Source organism: Haliotis asinina, chromosome 2 (genome assembly GCF_037392515.1).
Source record: "Haliotis asinina isolate JCU_RB_2024 chromosome 2, JCU_Hal_asi_v2, whole genome shotgun sequence".
NCBI lineage: Eukaryota > Metazoa > Mollusca > Gastropoda > Lepetellida > Haliotidae > Haliotis > Haliotis asinina.
Genome location: NC_090281.1, coordinates 27,868,949 through 27,888,602, shown reverse-complemented (window position 1 = coordinate 27,888,602; position 19,654 = coordinate 27,868,949). Strand labels below are relative to the sequence as shown.

The 19,654-nt window shown below is 42.1% G+C and overlaps 2 protein-coding genes across 6 annotated transcripts; both read left to right on the top strand.

The window, feature by feature from the left end:
- Positions 1 to 208: 208 nt before the first annotated feature.
- Positions 209 to 9,586, top strand: LOC137273511 (uncharacterized). Its single transcript, XM_067806229.1, has 6 exons — positions 209 to 691; positions 4,094 to 4,412; positions 5,065 to 5,274; positions 6,368 to 6,468; positions 7,267 to 7,410; positions 8,746 to 9,586. The coding sequence occupies exons 2-6, from the start codon at positions 4,103 to 4,105 to the stop codon at positions 8,797 to 8,799; spliced, it is 819 nt and encodes a 272-aa protein (XP_067662330.1). The 5' UTR covers positions 209 to 691; positions 4,094 to 4,102; the 3' UTR covers positions 8,800 to 9,586.
- LOC137273512 (uncharacterized) lies at positions 3,162 to 18,316 on the top strand. Of its 5 annotated transcripts, none has more exons than XM_067806233.1 (7): positions 3,162 to 3,369; positions 11,267 to 11,582; positions 12,428 to 12,637; positions 13,531 to 13,631; positions 14,490 to 14,633; positions 16,695 to 16,799; positions 18,153 to 18,297. In XM_067806233.1, the coding sequence occupies exons 2-6, from the start codon at positions 11,276 to 11,278 to the stop codon at positions 16,746 to 16,748; spliced, it is 816 nt and encodes a 271-aa protein (XP_067662334.1). In that variant the 5' UTR covers positions 3,162 to 3,369; positions 11,267 to 11,275; the 3' UTR covers positions 16,749 to 16,799; positions 18,153 to 18,297. The 5 variants fall into 5 exon arrangements, with proteins under 5 accessions (XP_067662334.1, XP_067662331.1, XP_067662332.1 ...); XM_067806230.1 differs by lacking the exon at positions 3,162 to 3,369 and adding an exon at positions 10,081 to 10,334 and having other exon boundaries at positions 18,153 to 18,316; XM_067806231.1 differs by lacking the exon at positions 3,162 to 3,369 and adding an exon at positions 10,082 to 10,366.
- The last annotated feature ends 1,338 nt before the right edge of the window (positions 18,317 to 19,654 follow it).

Here is a 19,654-nt window from a genome sequence, read left to right as displayed (position 1 = left end):
GCGCTCTCCCATTCCCCAATAGACTGTGATTTACAGGACACACATTCATGCGTCCTAGGCGTACAAAAAATGACAACGGACGCAATGAAATAGATAAGCGCGCCAACAGGGACGAAGAAATAGTTTTTTTAAATGTTGGTCAAGTAACAGTAAGTTATCACTGAGACTGAAGCTAGCGGGGTAATGATATCATTTGCACGACCTAAATACAGCCCAAAGTTCCATGTATGGGGAGGGATATCCTTATTAGGAACGACTGCGCTGTGTGTGTTTGAGGGAAATCTGACAAGTCAACGCTACACTAACATTTTAGATAATTTTCTCCTTCCATGTGCACATGTGTTTTATGGAAATGACTGGATTTTGCAGCAAGATAATGATCCTAAACACACCGCAAAACATGCCAAGCAGTGGTTTCAGGAGAAAAATGTGACTGCATTACCGTTTCCTGCATATAGTCCTGACTTAAATCCCATTGAGAACATTTGGGGGATGATGAAGGAATGTGTGAATCAAAAGGGGTTGACAAAAATTGAAGACATGAAGAGAGAAATGGTCCGATACTGGGACAGCATAACTCACAAGACACTAACCTCTCTGATAGGAAGTATGCCTACCCGTCTTAGACTGTGCCGTGAAGCTCAAGGAGACTTGATAAAATATTAAATTGTTACCTACACAACATGAAAAGGTCAGTTCACTTTCACAATACATTCAATTTTATCTGATTTGTTCTCGTTTAATAATATGAAATGCTTTAGCTATTCTCAATAATTTTGAACCATACTGTATCAACTATGATACACACATACACGGAGCTACAAGTTCATTATTTATCTATTATGATTATGATATATCAGGAACATGTAGCTGCACCCCCCTCCAGCCAATTCAATATATCAACTATGATATACATGCACGAAGTTATAAGCCTTTCAGGAACTTCAACTTTAATATATCTACTAGTCTATGATATTTGTACGCTGTGTTACAACCCTATTCAAGTCACTGCAGCAGTCTCCTAGATCCACTGTCATATTTACTGAGATCTAGCTACATCCTTGTCACGCCGCTACAATAGAGATCGGTTACGCCCAACCAGGACGCTTCCTGTCACTGTGAGGAAGGCTTGAAACATCATGTCAGTCTACACGCCACACAATAGCTTCCATGTTGGCAACCCGACCTGACGTGACCTTCTAATCGCGGTCAGAGCAAACACTCTCACGTGCAGGGCGGGGCGCGTTCAACCATCTGACGGAGACAAAGGTGCGTTTAGGTTCAGAAATAGACAACCGCTTCAATTGTCTGGTAATACATTTCATTTTAAGCTAAATAATTCCATTTAATTCGATAAGAAGCCCAAGCAGGCTGGGTCATTCAGAACCTGAAGACATTCTAGACGTCCCCTCCGACATCTCCCCCACCCCCTACAACACAAGCATACAACTCTTTCCTACATCTCCACCCTACAACTCAAGCATACAACTGTTTCCTACATCTCCAACCTACAACTCAAGCATACACCTTTATCCTACAGCCCCACCCTACAACTCAAGAATACAACTCTATCCTACATCCCCACCCTACAACTCAAGCATACAATTCTATCCTACACCATCACCCTACAACTCAAGCATACAACTCTATCCTACACTCCCACCCTACAACTCAAGCATACAGATCTATCCTACATCCCCCACCCTACAACTCAAGCATACAACTCTATCCTACATCCCCACCCTACAACTCAAGCATACAGCTCTATCCTTCATCCCCCACCCTACAACTCAAGCATACAACCCTTTCCTACATTTCCAACCTACAACTCAAGCACACGCCTCTATCCAGTAACTCCATTCCACATCTCCATCCAGGTACTACATCCAGCGATTCTAAATTGCCCGTGTGGTTTATCCACAGCTTTACATTCCACTAGATACACAAACAGGCTGAAGGTTGCATTTTCTGCAAACTTAAGCTGCCTGAAAATAACCACCTCACGTGACCATTCGCAACTGTATAAATACGCAGTCTTTCCACGTCACAAAGTAAACATCCTCGGTATTTGAGGCAGATACGCCAGACGTAGTAAACAGGTGATCTTGAAACGAATGCAAATATATTCAGGGTAGAGAACACCTCTGGTCTTCACACTAATGACGTCCGAGGTTACTGGGTGCATCTCCAGTGTTGATAACGGATGTCGAACTAGACTAACGCTCAGTCTCTGAAGATCTAAAATTCCCATATCTGATTGAAAAAGACCTAGAAGCAAGATTCAGAACATTAGGAAGTCGAGATTTGCTTCATATGACGCTTTAGCATTGTAGAAATGGCTATGCGGAGGGAAAATAATGTGGTTCGGGGACTGTGAGAAAGACACGTCGAGACGGGACCCAGTCTCTGATACATTTTGATATTGATGACGATGAGTCCTCAACATTCTGGATGTCACGTCATTTACAGTCATGTCTCTCAATATTACCGTTCTGCCCATCACTCACTGTAAATCACAGTCCTGAATGAGAAAGTCTACATTTTTTTACTCTTGGAATTCTTTGTGTCTATCAAAATTACAGTTTCACAGACCAGAAAAGACCAAACTTGTAAAACAACATTTCTTTCGCTATTGCATCTAACAAACGTGCTGAAATACTGCGCTGACTCAATACTATACTGCTTTCATTGAAGTCTTTTCTGTTTGATTATTTGTTGCACATCTTGTTCTAAAGTATCAAAAGTCATTTTTTAGAAAGTGTAACGCTGTGAAGTTATTTGTTTTACCCGGCATTCATACCAGTTATTTTCGTCGGAGAGTAGACTAACGCTTATATATTTATAAAGACAAAAACACCGATCATTTTAAATTTAAAAGGAACCCCAGTGAGATGGGAGATTCAGATTCTGTTGAAATCTAGACTTGATTTACTGAGGACTTCGGCATTGCACAAACAACAGGGCACTATAGAAAGTAATCCGGTTTAAGATTTGCAAGACAGAGCGGGTGGAGTAGTAAAAAAGCAGCAGTCGGATCATCATCAGCAGTAGTAGCCACAGCACCACAACCGGTGTTTGCCCATCAGCAGTGAGATAAGCTGTCAGGAGTTACCTCCCTGCAATTCATAAACTTGTTTATCTGCCCTTGGTGTTGTGATAAGTGTCTCCACGAGCTGACTCGCGCTGTGCACGGCAAGATTCGGTACCCCAGATTCAGCTGAACTAGAGCGCTGATTACTGAACATTCACATCCTTTTATTTTCCCCTACCTCGCGCACACGCCACGACGACAGTCTCAGTATACCTACACCACAGCGCTGAAAGATTGTCTCAACTATCTTGGGTCAGGATTTAGGGGTCAGGTCGAAGGTCAGTTTCCTGGTTTGTCAACTGCGATGATATTAATTTCATCAGCCAGTATTTTTAAAACTGACTTTTTCTCTTTTATTTTTGGCGTGGTATTCGCACTGTCGGGTGTTTCTTGTCGCTGTAAGCTTTGTACCTCGTACGACAATCTTGTTACATAAACCTGAATAAAGAGGCGTTGTCTGAGCAACCTAATGCTGTTTGAAGCATTCGTACAGTAACACTGTATTGATGCGTTGTGGTTGTTGCTTGGTGACAATGGTCGTTGCTTGCATTTGCTTTTTCAAATGTCCGTTTCCCTGTGTCTGACAAATATGAACTGCTTAATATTCAGACATGGTACAAAGAGGCTGTTAATGCCGGGATTTAAAGAGACTTAATGATTGTTTTTTATTTTCGTTTTATCACTTCGTTTGGGACAGTTCATAGTTTTAGTGCGTACGTGTGTGTGTTTATGGCGAGGCATGTACAATGCGTAAAACATTTCTCTCCCCCTTCATAATTTAAATGACCTTGCTTACTTGTGGACAAAAGTATTGGCCCCCCCCCCCACTCCACCCCCCATCCCCCCAACCCCACCCCATCCCCACCATTGAAATCAAAACTGCTGACTCCTTAGTACACGTATACATAACATACTAATTGTTCACAATTATTTATTCAATCAAAGACGCTCTCGGAACTAAGGTATTGACTCTATATACATTAGCTTCATTTCTAAAAACAGGCTTGAACAATGACCTCGCCAAGTTCTTTGAAACTCATCAACAAAGTCCGAGTGCTGGACCCGGCGAGCAAGTTGCTGGACGAGCTATATACAAGGGCAGATAACCTCGACACGCCCTCAGACGTGAGGGCAACGTTGGGCAAAGCGCTGGAACTGATTGAGACCCGGGAAGAATACAGTCGAAAGATGACGTATGCGGACACGCCAGGTGCCCGGATGATCTGCGAGAAGACCTACGCCACGCCGTGGGAACAACTCTACCAAGACGGCAAGGTCGGGACACAGTACAGTGCACTGTGGTTGAGCGGTACTGGAGAAGGTAGCCACATTCATATTTAAGAATGTAGACTAACGCTTAGTCTCTGAATATATATAATTGCGATAGAAAGAAATAGGAGATTTAAATGTAAAGGGTCCCTAGTCAGATGGGATTTTCAGAACCTGAAGCTGAGGAAATCTTGACTTGCTTTATTTAGGGCTTGAGCATTACAGGGAGGGTTGACCGTAGGGAAACTGAGGTGGTTCAGAGACTATGAGACAGACTCGATTTAATGCAGCATTGAGCAATGCGAGGTATATCATGTTAATTGATATGGATGTTAGGCCAGGCTACTTGTCACGTAAGAAGGAGATGGGATTGACTTGTGGATCATGCGTTCGTTCGTCAACCCCTAAACCATACTGACACACCGAGTGAATCCCATATCGCGTGTATTCCGCTGTGAAATGAGTGAAACGTTAATTACTTCCCCATAAAACATTACTCAACTACCATGACTATTGTAAAAGGTTACTACTGTTTGGCTTTATTTTTATTACTTATATGAAGATAAATTCATATTGTCAGTTAAAGGTCAAAACATGAAGAATGCTCGCATTTATATATTGACATGAGATGAATGAATTGAGGTCGTACTGGCTCATTACAGGGCGGAAGCATTTGATTCTTTTTACAAATGCAAATGCTTCAGGACAGATACTTCAGTTCCTGATCCGGATGCAAAAAGCTAAAAGAGTTCTGGAGATCGGGATGTTTACAGGATATGTGGCAATGTCGATGGCGGAAGCACTTCCGGAAGATGGCGCCGTTGTCACGTGCGAGTACGAACCGTATCTGGTAGAGACTGCCAGAAAGTGGTTTGACGAGACGCCAGCCGGGAAGAAGATTGACATCCGTCAAGGTCAGATGGAAGACATGGTGGTCTTGGCTTGCACGTTTGTGAAGGGGTCGTGTGTGTGTCCAACAGTTTAAACGATATTCAAATGTAGCAGAAGGAGTAATTAGAAATAGTTTTGAGTTTAGAGGACGGTTGCACTTACAGTTTGCAACAGTTGTAATTACGAAGTCTTGGTTGGAAGAACACGTAGAAGTCCTGAAATGTCGAAACAAGAAACCCAGAAATTACATCGAAAGCATCGCGTGACATGGCAACATGTAACAGAACAAGTGTCAAGCTGTATAGTTTGTTGGCAGTGAAAGCGTACTTGTGAATTTCAACAAAACAAAAAAATATAAACTAAATAAAGAGAACAGATCCTGACGATCCTCATCAATTTACCTTGCAAATTGAACATTAAAATCCCAGACTTTTATTCAACTTAGGATAAAAGTTTCAAATCGTTATTATTGGTTTGTGTTACTGGGGGGGGGGGGGGGGGGGGGTACGCGCAGTAGTTGGAACAGAGAAACAAATGCACGTGCGGCACGTGATGAGCGTTAACTTAGACTACCATAGAAACAAACCCTTCTTGTTCTCGGGGTTTCATTTAGTGTACGTACCCCCTTGCAATAGAACAAGTGGAAGCTGTAGGTTAGATAGGTTCTCCGACAGACTGCTGATAACCTCAGCCAACAGAATCCGTCAAGGCAAATCAGTGACAATCAGGTATGGTAGATGTTCAGGGCCAGGATGTCACGTCACATAGCGATCTTGACGCTATTTCGATCGTAACTCACGTACTCTAAAAAGGCGTAAAATGGTATTAACAACCTCGTTTCTTTCTCACCCATGACGATCCAGGCTAGAATATTGATAATCAGTAACCCATGCTTGTCCTAAGAGGCTACTAACGGGATGACACATATCATCGGTTCCCAATTGCGCACATTGATGTTCATGCCGTTAGTCACTGGATTGTCTTGTTCCGACTAGATTATTTACAGACCCGATTATTTACAAACCACCGCCATATTGCTGGAATATTGCTTAGGGCGTAGTAAAACTAAAACTCACTCGTCTGTGGTTCCTAACTACATCATCATCCATTCCGCAGGTCCGGCGCTAGACTCCCTGGACCAGCTTGCCGCGGAGAGTCAGACATTTGACGTCGTGTATCTGGACGCCGACAAGCCAAACTACACAGCCTACTTCAAGGTAGAACCTACTTCCCTGAATGGATTCCTAGCTGCCTCAAGCATTCATCAATGATGGTTGTAGAAAATGACAAAATGGGTCGGCGGTAATGGTCGGCGACGTGGTTGACTACGTGACATCGTACCCTGACGCCATTGCTCGTTGCTCACAATATTCATCTCTGGTTGCCATCGCGCTCCCAACGATGTTCATCATTGCTCACGGTATCGATCACTGGTTGCCATCGCGCTCCCAGCGATGTCAATCGTTACTCACACTGACGATCCCTGGTTGCCATCGCGCTCCCAGCGATGTCAATCGTTGCTCATACTGTCGATCCCTGGATGCCATCGCGCTCCCAGCGATGTCAATCGTTGCTCACAGTATCGTTCATTGCCTGGTTCGGGGTTCAATATTTACAAGCCACTGGACCTATAAAGATCCAGACTGAAGTGGTCTTCAGCATGACAACTTCTTGTGAGAGACGACTACCGAGATCAGATGATCAGGCCCGCTGACTTTTTTTGAAACATGTCCTCGCATCCCAGTTGTGTAGATCACTGGACTGACTGGTCCGGACTCGATTATTTACAGACCGCCAATTGTAGTATGTTGCTGAGTGCAGCGTTTAATAACCAAACCAAACTAAAACCACAGTACTATTTGTAGGGTATTTCTGACTGTGTCGTTAAAGACCAAACAGAAACAATGGCTGCTTTCTTTAAGATGGGAATTGATAACGTGATCACAGGTGTGTGTCGGCCTTCGACGGTGGCATATAACAACTGTCACTCACCGTTCCATTTCGTCACCTTTCAGAAACTGCTTGACCTTGGCCTTCTAGCCGAGGGTGGGACGTTGATGGTGGACAACAGTTTGTACTACGGCTTTGTGTACACTCAGCCGGGCTCGATGGTGGACTTGTTCAACAAAGCGGTGATGGAAGACGGCCGGGTGGAACAGGTACGAGGGAAGTTTGGTTTTTCAAGGGTGGCTGGGACAACTGGCACTTTCATGTCATCTGTAGCAATATTACAGCAATATCATGGCAGGCGGCACCAGAAATGTACTTCATGCATTCTAACGCTTTAACCATTACGTTACTCCACCGCCGCTCAAAGAACATGAGACTCACGGCAAAAATGTGAGGGTTGACAGGTTTGTTAACATGTTTTACGTGTGTAGCGTTCATCTGTCAACATCACGAAATTGCTGAAATATTGCTGAGGTGACGTTAAATTTTAACTCACTCACTATCTGTCTCCGTACTGCTGGGAATTATATCCCCTATCAAGGTAGAAGACTCCATACCACCCACTTCGTGCCTTTACATAAAGTTGTTGCTCTATGGTATATTTTTTGTGCAACCACATGCATGCCATCTTCTACCTTATTATCCACCTTCAGCAACCCATGCTTGCCATCTTCTACCTTATTATCCACCTTCAACAACCCATGCATGCCATCTTCTACCTTATTATCCACCTTCAGCAACCCATGCATGCCATCTTCTACCTTATTATCCACCTTCAGCAACCCATGCTTGCCATCTTCTACCTTATTATCCACCTTCAGCAACCCATGCTTGCCATCTTCTACCTTATTATCCACCTTCAACAACCCATGCATGCCATCTTCTACCTTATTATCCACCTTCAGCAACCCATGCATGCCATCTTCTACCTTATTATCCACCTTCAGCAACCCATGCTTGCCATCTTCTACCTTATTATCCACCTTCAGCAACCCATGCATGCCATCTTCTACCTTATTATCCACCTTCAGCAACCCATGCTTGCCATCTTCTACCTTATTATCCACCTTCAACAACCCATGCATGCCATCTTCTACCTTATTATCCACCTTCAGCAACCCATGCATGCCATCTTCTACCTTATTATCAACCTTCAGCAACCCATGCATGCCATCTTCTACCTTATTATCCACCTTCAGCAACCCATGCATGCCATCTTCTACCTTATTATCCACCTTCAGCAACCCATGCATGCCATCTTCTACCTTATTATCCACCTTCAGCAACCCATGCTTGCCATAAAAGGCGACTATGCTTGTCGTAAAAGGCGACTAACGGGATCGGGTGGTCGGACTCGCTGACTTGGTTGACACGTGTCAACTGTTCCCAATTGCGTAGATCGATGCAGATGTTGTTGATCGCTGGATTGTCTGGTCAAAACTCGATTATTTACAGACCACCGCCTTGTAGCTGGAATATTGCTGAGTGCGGGGTAAAACTAAACTCACTCACTCACTATTAACCACCGTTTTTCTCTTTTTCAGATTTTATTGCCTATCTTCGACGGCGTATCATTAATCAGAAGGAAAGGGGAATAACTCATGTACTGTGTACTGTGGCTGCCTGTTCCTGAAGTGTCTCGCCTTATGTGTTGTGTTACGTCTCTGTGTTGTAAAGTAATTGGGGTGTATAAATGAATATAAACCGCATTCAGGGTTTGCATTCGTGACCATCTAGGGATATTCCGGGACAAGCCGAATAGCGACTCGTGCCTCTCTGGAAGGATTTCATATTGCCGCACGAACATCAGAACTACTTGAAGGAACGTTATAGGAACGATAACTCTATTCTTGTTTGATTCCAGTGCTACTTAATATTATCGAAGTACTTATGCATTGTATTGCAGTTTTTGCTTTTGCCTGCGTATTTTAAATAATTACACAGCTAAAATAAGGAGAAAAACATATTTGTTAAAGACACATTCTGACGCAATTATTATCAGATGTTCACCTTATATTTCCAATTTCATTTCTGAATAGGGTTTAATAGTCACAAATGGGATTTGTTTTACTGAACATGTAAATATTTTTTTTAAAAAAAATTCCCGGCTACAATAAATCCCAAAGCAAAAACTCAAAAATGTTTTAAATATTTCTGAAACTGAACACTAGTGTAACCTTGCTGTCATACCCCAAGTGAAATTGTAAATGAATTCGCAGAAACATATAAGAATGACCCCCCAAAAATATGAGTATAATATTCCCGGAGATGTGAAATATATGCTCAATGTTAAAGATTAAAGTTGATTAATTACATACAGATATATCATTATTGTTTTGAAATTCGTAACGATATATAATTACATTTCCTAAAACTGTCGCCACAAGCCTGCAAGATAGTCAGAAGTACACTCAGTGGGACCCATGAGAGCTGCTGTTATGCCTATAAACGCACGTTCGTGTAGTTAAATCTCTTATCGTCAATCACATGATTCTTATAAAACACCTTTACATTAGACAGTAGAATAATGTTAGCTACGCTCTTTGTAATTTAAATATGATGATATATGTTTTTCGTGATTTTTCAAACAAAAACATAATGCCATAAACAATTTAAATAGTCGGAATGATATTTATGAAAGCACCGCACTCATTAAGCGTGTTCTGATTGGTTTGTCGTATTTTCACACGCAACAAGCATCGAGTCCAATCGTCACCACTCGCTCGTTTTAGTTTAGTAGTAGTAGTAGTAGTAGTAGTAGTAGTAGTAGTAGTAGCGAACTGGATATGTGGGTTATATAAATAGCCTATAAATAGCCAATGTTTGCGCATCACCAGTAAGATAAGCTGTCAGGAGTTACCTCCCTGTGATTTATAAATGTTTTTATCTGCCCTTGGTGTTGTGATAAGTGTCTCCACGCGGTGTCACACATTGCGCAACATCCAGATTCGGTACCCCAGATTCAGCTGAACTAGGGCGCTGATCATTTAAACATTTACGTTCCTATTTAACGCCAAGTCACACAAACTACACGACGATTGTTTCAATATACCTATGCGACAGCGGTGAAGCCAAGTGAAGAATTGTCTCAACTCAGGATTCAGGGGGTCAGGATTCAGGGGTCAGGTCGAAGGTCGGTTTCCTACGAGGATTATTATTTCATCAGTTAGTATTTTCACAACTTACTTTTTCTCTTATGTTTTTGGCGTGATATTCGCACTGTCAGATGCTGGTAGTCACTGTCTGCTCTGTATCCAGTACCACAGTGTAGTTATATAAACCTTGACAAACGACGGCTTCGGAGAAGGGAGCTGTGCAGGGTACGCACCCTCCTTTTGCACTGAAGATTTAGTAAATGAACATTGAAAGCCCCGTGATGATCTCTCCACATTCTCTTGGGACTACCCCCACCCCTCCAGACACACACATACACACACGCACACACCACACCCACCCCATACCCCCAACTTCTCAAAGAGCTGTATCCGCCCCAGCTGGGTAAGGAGAGGCGTTGCCACATGCTGTTTGAAGCATTCATAAAATAACACTGTATTCGCGTGTTGTGGGTGTAGCTAGGTCGTTTATTCGGCCTCTCACATGTCCCAAGAGTTTCTGGGACTGTTCATAATTCAAGGCTGGGGTTGGGGTGTGTTGATGAGTTTAAAAGGGTGGGTGGGTGTGCCACTATTTTATTCTTGAGTGGTCGAGGAACCACCAATTTCGTACACATGGACTAGAGTGGTCAGCAATTTTGTACATCACAATTTAACAGATACGTGTTTAAGAATAATGGGAAAGGGGATTAGGGTGGATGTGGCGGCGTTCACTGATTTTGTGCGACATGCAGGGGGTGGCCCCTTATCAGCCCGTTAGTTCCTTGTTTTACTCACGTTTAGCGCGTCAAGATAAGCAGCCGGGTGATGAAAACTTTTAACCCAATTGTTCAAATGTATTTACGTAACACTTACAAGGGTCTCAGAGATCATCTGAGTATTAGCGACCGATATAGTACCAAAGAACAACTGTAAATTGTCTGTCTAAACACAGCTTCATTTGTAAGTACAGGATTGAACAATGACCTCGCCGAGTTCTCCGAAGCTCATCAATAAAGTAATGCAGGACCCAGCGAGCAAGTTGCTGGTCGAGCTATACACAAGGGCAGATAACCCCGACACGCCCTCAGACGTGAGGGCAACGTTGGGCAAAGCGCTGGAACTGATTGAAACCCGGGAAGAATACAGTCGAAAGATGACGTATGCCGATACGCCAGGTGCCCGGACGATCTGTGAGAGGACCTACGCCATGCCATGGAATCAGCTCTACCAAGACGGCAAGGTCGGGACACAGTACAATATACGCTGGATGAGCGGTACTGGACAAGGTAGCTCAACATATGTGGAAGAATGAATGTTTTAGACTAACGCTTAATCTCTGAATGTATATCTCTTCATAGTAACAAATAAACCAATTTGAATGTATAGGAGGGAAATGCAGGGGTATAAGGGATGGACTCTTGGAATGGTTTAAAAGTTATCTAGCTAACAGAATGCAAAAAGTGGTAATATATGATTGCAGTTCAGATATTAAAACTGTGGAAGCTGGCGTGCCCCAGGGTTCCGTTAAATCAACCATTGTCGCCCCAAGTCTGGCGGTAGTGATCTAAATGTAGACAGACATCGTACAGCGTTCTCTGTCGTACAGCAAGTTCTGACAAACAGAAACTTGGAAATCGTGGAAATCGCAAATCGAAGCTCTGCCCCTAGGAAGGTTAGGCGGTCTGATTGCCTAACTGATTACATGTCAGTCTCAAAGTGCGTTACAGAACTACACCGAATAAACGCAAAACAGGTGTGACCAGCATTGTGCATCATTTTACGACCATATCAAACAGAGGTGGTCTATGACCTCTTAGTTAAGGTCATAATGTCTATACCTCGCCATAGAAATAGAAATACGATGTTATTAAAGTCTAAACTTCCAATTCAGTTGTAAGTGCAGTTTTCTCACGATTCAAGGAATTGGAATTCAGTGTAACCAGAGTGGTTTTTGATGTCTATTTTCACTTTCACAAGATAAAATTCGGATCGGCTGATAAGTAGGTCATTGTCTGAAGAGGTTGATGGGATTCATTTTAGGGTATGCTGCATTTATTGTCTTCAGATGAATGTATTAAGGCCAGCCAGAGTACCGCTTCTCAACCCTTATAATTTTCGGTTTTCTTTAAAGGGCAGATACTTCAGTTCCTGATCCGGATGCAAAAAGCTAAACGAGTTCTGGAGATCGGGATGTTCACAGGATATGTGGCAATGTCGATGGCGGAAGCACTTCCGGAAGACGGCGCCGTAGTCACGTGCGAGTACGAACCGTATCTGGTAGAGACTGTCAGAAAGTGGTTTGACGAGACGCCAGTCGGGAAGAAGATTGACATCCGTCAAGGTCAGGTGGAAGACATGGTGGTCTTGGCTTGCACGTTTGTTATGTGTGTCCATCAGTTTGACTGGTAATCAAATGTCGCAGAAGGAGGAATTAGGAATAGTTTCCATTATGTGACATTCCTTGTGATACGTGCATGCATGAGAATGAAAACATGTTAACATCATGGTTGGCAGAATTGCATAGTTAGAGACTGACAGGACTTCGTTTGTAAGAATAGTTCAAATCTTAGGAGTTGGAGCGATAGACTTGAAAGTGTATTTTGCAATGCAAGCACATAACATGAATCCCCACTTCTCCGCATTTGCATGATGAAGGGACGAGAAGTAGCTCTGAAACGTCGAAGCAAGGAATAAATGCTATCAAACTTGATTTCGTGTTATCAACAGCCGCGACGACAAGGCAACACGTAATCGAACAAGTGGCAAGCTTTAGGTCAGATTAGGTTCTCTGCAACAGGCAGATTATAACCTCAACTAATAGACACTGTCAGGGCAGATCTGTAACATGAGTCAGTGTTGATGTTCAGGGCCAGGTGCAACTCACGTGGTCTAACAGACTAACATCCAATCTCTGAAATGTACATATTTTACAGGAAAAAGACAGAGAAAAAAATGAACCCAGAAACTTTCTTCATTGTCGGAAATTGCTTTCAGTTTTCCTGAAATTGGGAATGTTCACATTTATATGGTCGATGCGTACTTAAGTTTTTACGGAATTTTCAAAGCAAATCCACGATCTGAAATAATTATTGGAATTCGTAGATAATCAGGGCCAGGTGTCACGTCATAGTTGGTCGTAATTCACGTTCTCTGACACAAATTTGCGATAGCAGTAGCGCCTGTTAACGATCCTGTCTCTTTGGTTCCAAAACACAATTCTCATCCACTCCGTAGGTCCGGCGCTAGATACCCTGGACAAGCTTGCAGCGGAGGGTCAGACATTCGACGTTGTGTATCTCGACGCCGATAAGGAAAACTACACGGCCTACTTCAAGGTAGGATCTCACACCTAGGTGTGAATCCCCTGAATGGATTGCCAGTGACACACACTTGCACATATAATGTTCGGCGACGTGGTTGACTGCATGTCATCGTATCTCCAACACCGCTGGTTGTTGCTCACAATTCAATGATTTGTTGCTAGTCGAAAGAGGTGACTTAAGGAATAGGATGGTCAGACTCGCTGACTTGGTGCACACATGTCATCGTATCTCCAACACCGCTGGTTGTTGCTCACAATTCAATGACTTGCTGCTAGTCGAAAGAGGTGACTTAAGGAATAGGATGGTCAGACTCGCTGACTTGGTGCACACATGCCATCGTATCTCCAACACCGCTGGTTGTTGCTCACAATTCAATGACTTGTTGCTAGTCGAAAGAGGTGACTTAAGGAATAGGATGGTCAGACTCGCTGACTTGGTGCACACATGCCATCGTATCTCCAACACCGCTGGTTGTTGCTCACAATTCAATGACTTGTTGCTAGTCGAAAGGGGTGACTTAAGGAATAGGATGGTCAGACTCGCTGACTTGGTGGACACATGTCATCGTATCCAAATCACGTGGATCGGTGCTCATGCTTTGTCATCACTGGATTGTCTGGTCCAGATTAAATTATTAACAGAAAGCCGCCACAAAGCTGGGATATTGTTGTACATGGCGTTAAATAACAAACAAATCAACCCAAACTACAAGGCACAATCATATTTGTGGCATATTTCTGACTATGCGGCAAAAGAACAAACAGAAACAATAGCTTCCTTTTTAAAGGTGGGAATTCATAAATGTCACAGGTTTGTGGAGACCTTCGACAGTGACATAAACTAACACGGTTCTATTTCGTGACCTTTTAGAAACTGCTTGACCGTGGTCTTCTGGTTGAGGGTGGGACGTTGGTGGTCGACAACAGCTTGTTCTACGGATCTGCGTACACTCAGCCCGGCTCGGCGGTGGATCTGTTCAACAAGGCGGTGATGGAAGACGGCCGAGTGGAACAGGTAGGTTGGGCGTTTTGTTTTTGTTTTGCAAGAGTGGGCTAGGTTCACTGAGGTTCCTTTTTAATTAAAAGGGGTTGTTTGTTGAATATAATATATATTGAGAGACTAAGCTCTGGTGTAAAGGTTAGGGTGTGAGGTAGTTTGGGTGAGGATCACAATGCCAAGAATCAGGGTATTATAGGTTGGTCGGAACATCTAGATCGTTTCCATCCCAGAGTGAGTGAGTTAATATGTAACGTCACATCGCTATATTTCGTGACGAGAATAGATTTGATATTGAAATGGAATATATATACTAAATAAAACCCCTGTCGACGAAGGACAGTTAAACAACCAGAATATCACAACTCAAATTGAAACTAGCATGAAAGGTTAAAACTAATAGCGCTGTTTTACCTTAAAATATAAAAAAAAACTGGTATAGATCGCCAACAACAGTAGGTAGATCACGATACTAGGTTCATTCATACTAGGTTCATAAGATACCTTGGTTAGCAACAACAGGAATCAATGCTAGTTTGGACTAACCACTGCAACAGGCTCACTACAAATCAGGAGGAGCTCACCGAATGTTTTGTAAGAGAGATTACTTCAATAAGGTTTTGGTCAAACTGCCTTGCTCTGTTCTCTTGAACATACTGTTATGCAAAACTGTGTGTTTTCTTAAGATGAATAAACTATTAGTTTCTTGAGAGGGCAAGTAGAAGTTGATACTTACGAATAAGACAAAATGTTATGGATGTAAACTTCCGCGTTATTGTTTAAAGCGGCTCTCATCGGGGCTGAAGAAATAAACCGGTTTAGACAGCATGATGGATTGTAGAGCTGACACTGTTACCTACAAGTGAACTAGTTTTGTTACTGTTATATACATATTTGGGCGACTCATGTCTTGTCAGGATCCGGAACCGACAACTGCCGGATTGCAGAGATTTTAAATGATGATAAATGTAGGGGACTGATATTATATACCGGTGTTGGCACTTTGCTGGATTGGATATATATATATATATATATATATATAAAATAACTCTTAGTCTCTGATTATGTATAACCTTGATAGTAACCAAGAAACCCATTAACATTGAAAAGCACCCCCAGGGAGACGAGAGACTTGCTTCACATAGGGATTTAGCATTGCAGAGAGGGTGAGGCAGTTGGGGAAATAATCTGGTTAGTCACTCACCGAGGCCGGCCAAATGGCCACGTGCTACTTAGTTTCTAACTTGGTTTCTATTCAGTCATGACTTCCATGACATCGGGCTTTTATGTGATGCAAACCTCACTAGAAGAAGTGAGTGAGTTTAGTTTTACGCCGCACTCACCAATATTCCACCTGTATGGCTGCGGTCTGTAATAATCGAGCATGAGCTTGGACCTGTCAGTTGGGAACCGATGACGTGTTAAACAAGCCAGCGAGCCTGACCACCCAATCCCGTTATAGTCACCACCTACAACAAAAATGGTTTACTGTTGACCAATTCTAACCCGGGCCTTCACGGACTGCATTTTCTATGCACGTGTTTGCAGCTACATATGTATCTTCACTTCCACTGCAAACGCACTAAAAACATCTCAAGACACTGCACACTTTGCAAAACACTGTCAGAAAATGACTCTTTGAAAAGTTTATTGAATTAAATGAAGAGATAAATTTGGTTGTTTGATTCGTAAATGAAATCCTTTGATATTGAATCACGTGGTTTTATTCCTTTGTGGTAAACACGTCAGTTTCACTCAGGCAAAGCCTGAAATTGCTACTGATAATGGGGAGCGCTGGGGTAGCCTTATGGTTAAAGTGTCAGTCTTCACACCTAAGACCCGGGTTCGAATCCCCACATTGTACAATGTGTGGGGCCCATTTCTGATGTCTCTCGTCGTGATATGCAGGAATAATGCTATAATACTGAATTACGCAGCTCACTCCCTCACCTGCTATTGTACTAGTTGGAATTATCTCCCTTATAAGAGAAGACTCCTTGCAACCCATATGCATTTGCATATAACTGCAGCTCTCTAGTATATTGTGATCCTCTTGTTATCCTGTTTTCTCTTTTTCAGATTTTATTTCCTATCTTCGACGGTGTATCATTTATCAGGAGGAAGGGGGAATAACCCATCTACGAAGAAAACATAACTCTCCCTACTCAAGAAGTATCTCACGTTGTAAGTTCTGTTAACTGTCTGTGTTGTAAAAATACTTTAGTAAATGACTAAACGTAAAACGTATTTCTCACTCGTGAGTGAGTGAGAGAGTGAGTGAGTGAGTTAATATTTATAACGTCATATCGGCAATATTTCAGCCATATCGTGACGAGAACAGATTTGAAATTGAAATGAGATATGTGTGTATTATAAGAACATGTCGTCAAAGGACAGTAAAACAACTATAATATCGCAGATACAATTAAAACTAGTGGGGAAAGGTAAAACTGATAGCACCATTTGGACAAAACAACATAAAACACGGGCTATACCTCAGCAACAACTGAAGGTTTATCCCCATGCTAGGGACCATGGGGACTTATATTTCTTTTGCAACCTGCATGGACCCTAGCTAATACTCCACAGCCAATGGCGATGATAGAAAGATTTATCGGCAACGTTGTCGGGACTTAAGTACCTTCGTCTTGAAGAGTTATCTGCATTAGACGTTTCCGAAACCGATGATTGATAGTTTGCTTGATTCCCCTTTAAGATTATGCACGTCTCTGGGTCTGTTATAATGAGGGTTGGCTAAATGATCGATAATCTGAAATATCTTTCAGTTGGAAACATTGTTTAGGATTATATCGATATGAACACAAGTTCGGGCCTTATTCATGGCTTGCTACTTGATAATGTGCAGGACGCTGTTTTGTGAGTAATACATATATACTGACGGGGAAGAGAAACTTTCTGTTGCAAAATGTATCATAATTTCAACATATAAAATCATGATCAGATGCAAATTGTTCCATCGTTATTGACTCAAATATGAGTTTGATTACCACAAACAACAGCGCCCAAACGCACCCCTTGACCACTCGAAATCTCTATTTTGACCCCATGTCTAACCGAATGTGTTTAATAAGTCAAAGCCTCTGTTAAAGCTGAAATTTCTGTATTGAATATGTGTCTATGTCATTGTTTAACAAAGTACAACATTCAAATTTCACTTTGTTCTTGTATTTTAAAACTATCAAATTGTACCAGGGGAAAGTTTTTTCTGGCCGTCAGTTTATAAACATGACTCCACTCGCCTGTGATGTAAAATATATTAATTGCTCTCAAATATTTGTTCTTTTCCGATATTTAATATCTATAATCGATCGATACTTTACTTACGATTATCGATCTGTATGATTTATATTGATACCGACCATAGTTAGAATCACCCTCATTCCCGCAAGTCAGTGTAAGGTGGTAAAATCTGCATCAAGAAAAATTCAATGCCTTAGCATATAATAGTAGCTGTATATCATATTCTGATCCCTTTTAATCATATGCATGCCATATTCTATCTTATCTCTTTTTCAGATTTTGTTGCCTCTCTTCAAAGACGTATCATAATCAGAAGGAAGAGGGAATAACTCATGCACCAAGAAAACACATCTCATGAAGTGTTTCGCCTTATCTGTTATTTTGTAAAGATAATTTGGTAAATAAATGAATACAAACCGCATTCACCGTTTCATGTACCATGGCGAGTTGTCTCCCTTAGGCGTTCCAGAAACCGGTGATTGTGACGTGGAGACCTGCATTACTTCAGGCTATCCTCCAGCATCAAGCTGACGCGCGGTTTAGAAGGTGATGTCGTGTACAGGGGAGGTGTACTTGTAGTCGTCGTAGTAGATACGGTAGAGAAGCAGTTGGGGCAGGCAGGATTTGTATATCATCATACTTGTATTTGCAGAAATAGTATAGGCACAGATGACGTTCTTAAGGGACGAGGTTGCCATGGTAACCTGTTTCTATAACGTGTTTCAACATGTTATCTAAACACTCGGGTGTATTTATTTTTTGTCATCTCCAGTTGAATTGCATTGTGTTTTGTTGAAATTCTCTCTTCTTGGTGTAAAATGGATGTAGGTACTAGTACTAACACCGTTATCAAGCATGTGATTCAAAGAGTTGAAAGAAGGAGAATATACAATAAGTAGCATAGTGGGTATATACAATTGACAGGATTGATGTACACAGGGTTTGCTAATTAATAATTTGAGTGAGTAAGTTAAAATTTTACATTGCGTCGGCAATGTTACACCCATATAGCGAAAGACCAGGTAATCATTTTTGAGATATCTGGCTGCAGTAAAACAGTAAAATCTGACGGTATATCACAGTTTTTAAAATAAAACCAACCTGACCATAATTGAAATAAGAAGATCCAATGGATTCGGTCTTATTATGATTTAAGCAAGGTAGGCTGATTTACACAGGTTGTGATACAGATTAATACATATGCGGAGTTTATGCAATCGACAAGGCTCGTCATTAGTAAATTGAAGAGAGTAGGTTGACGTACTCAGTGTTTGGTTGTGATTGCAAGGCACAAAAGGAAGCGTGAAAGCCGGTTGGACAAGCGAGGTATGGTTGGATTACTGGTGATCTTTAATTAGGTTGGGAGCATTGAATTTTACTTATGTTCGGTTGGTTTCCAGGATGTGGATGTTGTTCCAAAGGATGTTGTTCCAAATAATGTTGTTCTAAGGGATGTTGTTCCAAAGGGGCGGTTGGATATGGCGGATTTGGATGTTTCCTGTCTGAAGCTTTGTAAGGTTCTTGAGAGACATGTAGAAGTTGGTATTCAGGAATAAAACAAAATGTTATGGATGTCAGCTTTTCTTTATTGTTTGCACGATGTTTCTGGACTGACTAGTGTTTCCTTATTCGCAGTGGGAGAGGGCAGGACCTTTCACCTATATAACAGTCTCCGCATTCACAATGGATCTGGTAAACTACTTTTTATGAGTGGTATTCGCCTGTTGTTGATGGTGGTTTGCCTGTGGCTTGGAGGAGGTCATGGGTAGCAACGAACA

What these genes read in the sequence shown, in the direction of transcription:
- LOC137273511 (XM_067806229.1), top strand. Translation starts at nt 4,103, where the DNA reads ATGACCTCGCCAAGTTCTTTGAAACTCATCAACAAAGTCCGAGTGCTG. An exon ending in GTTGAGCGGTACTGGAGAAG is followed by an intron (nt 4,413 to 5,064) that starts GTAGCCACATTC and finishes CAAATGCTTCAG; the next exon opens with GACAGATACTTCAGTTCCTG. An exon ending in AAGACGGCCGGGTGGAACAG is followed by an intron (nt 7,411 to 8,745) that starts GTACGAGGGAAG and finishes TCTCTTTTTCAG; the next exon opens with ATTTTATTGCCTATCTTCGA.
- LOC137273512 (XM_067806230.1), top strand. Translation starts at nt 11,276, where the DNA reads ATGACCTCGCCGAGTTCTCCGAAGCTCATCAATAAAGTAATGCAGGAC. An exon ending in GAAGATTGACATCCGTCAAG is followed by an intron (nt 12,638 to 13,530) that starts GTCAGGTGGAAG and finishes TCCACTCCGTAG; the next exon opens with GTCCGGCGCTAGATACCCTG. An exon ending in ACTACACGGCCTACTTCAAG is followed by an intron (nt 13,632 to 14,489) that starts GTAGGATCTCAC and finishes GTGACCTTTTAG; the next exon opens with AAACTGCTTGACCGTGGTCT.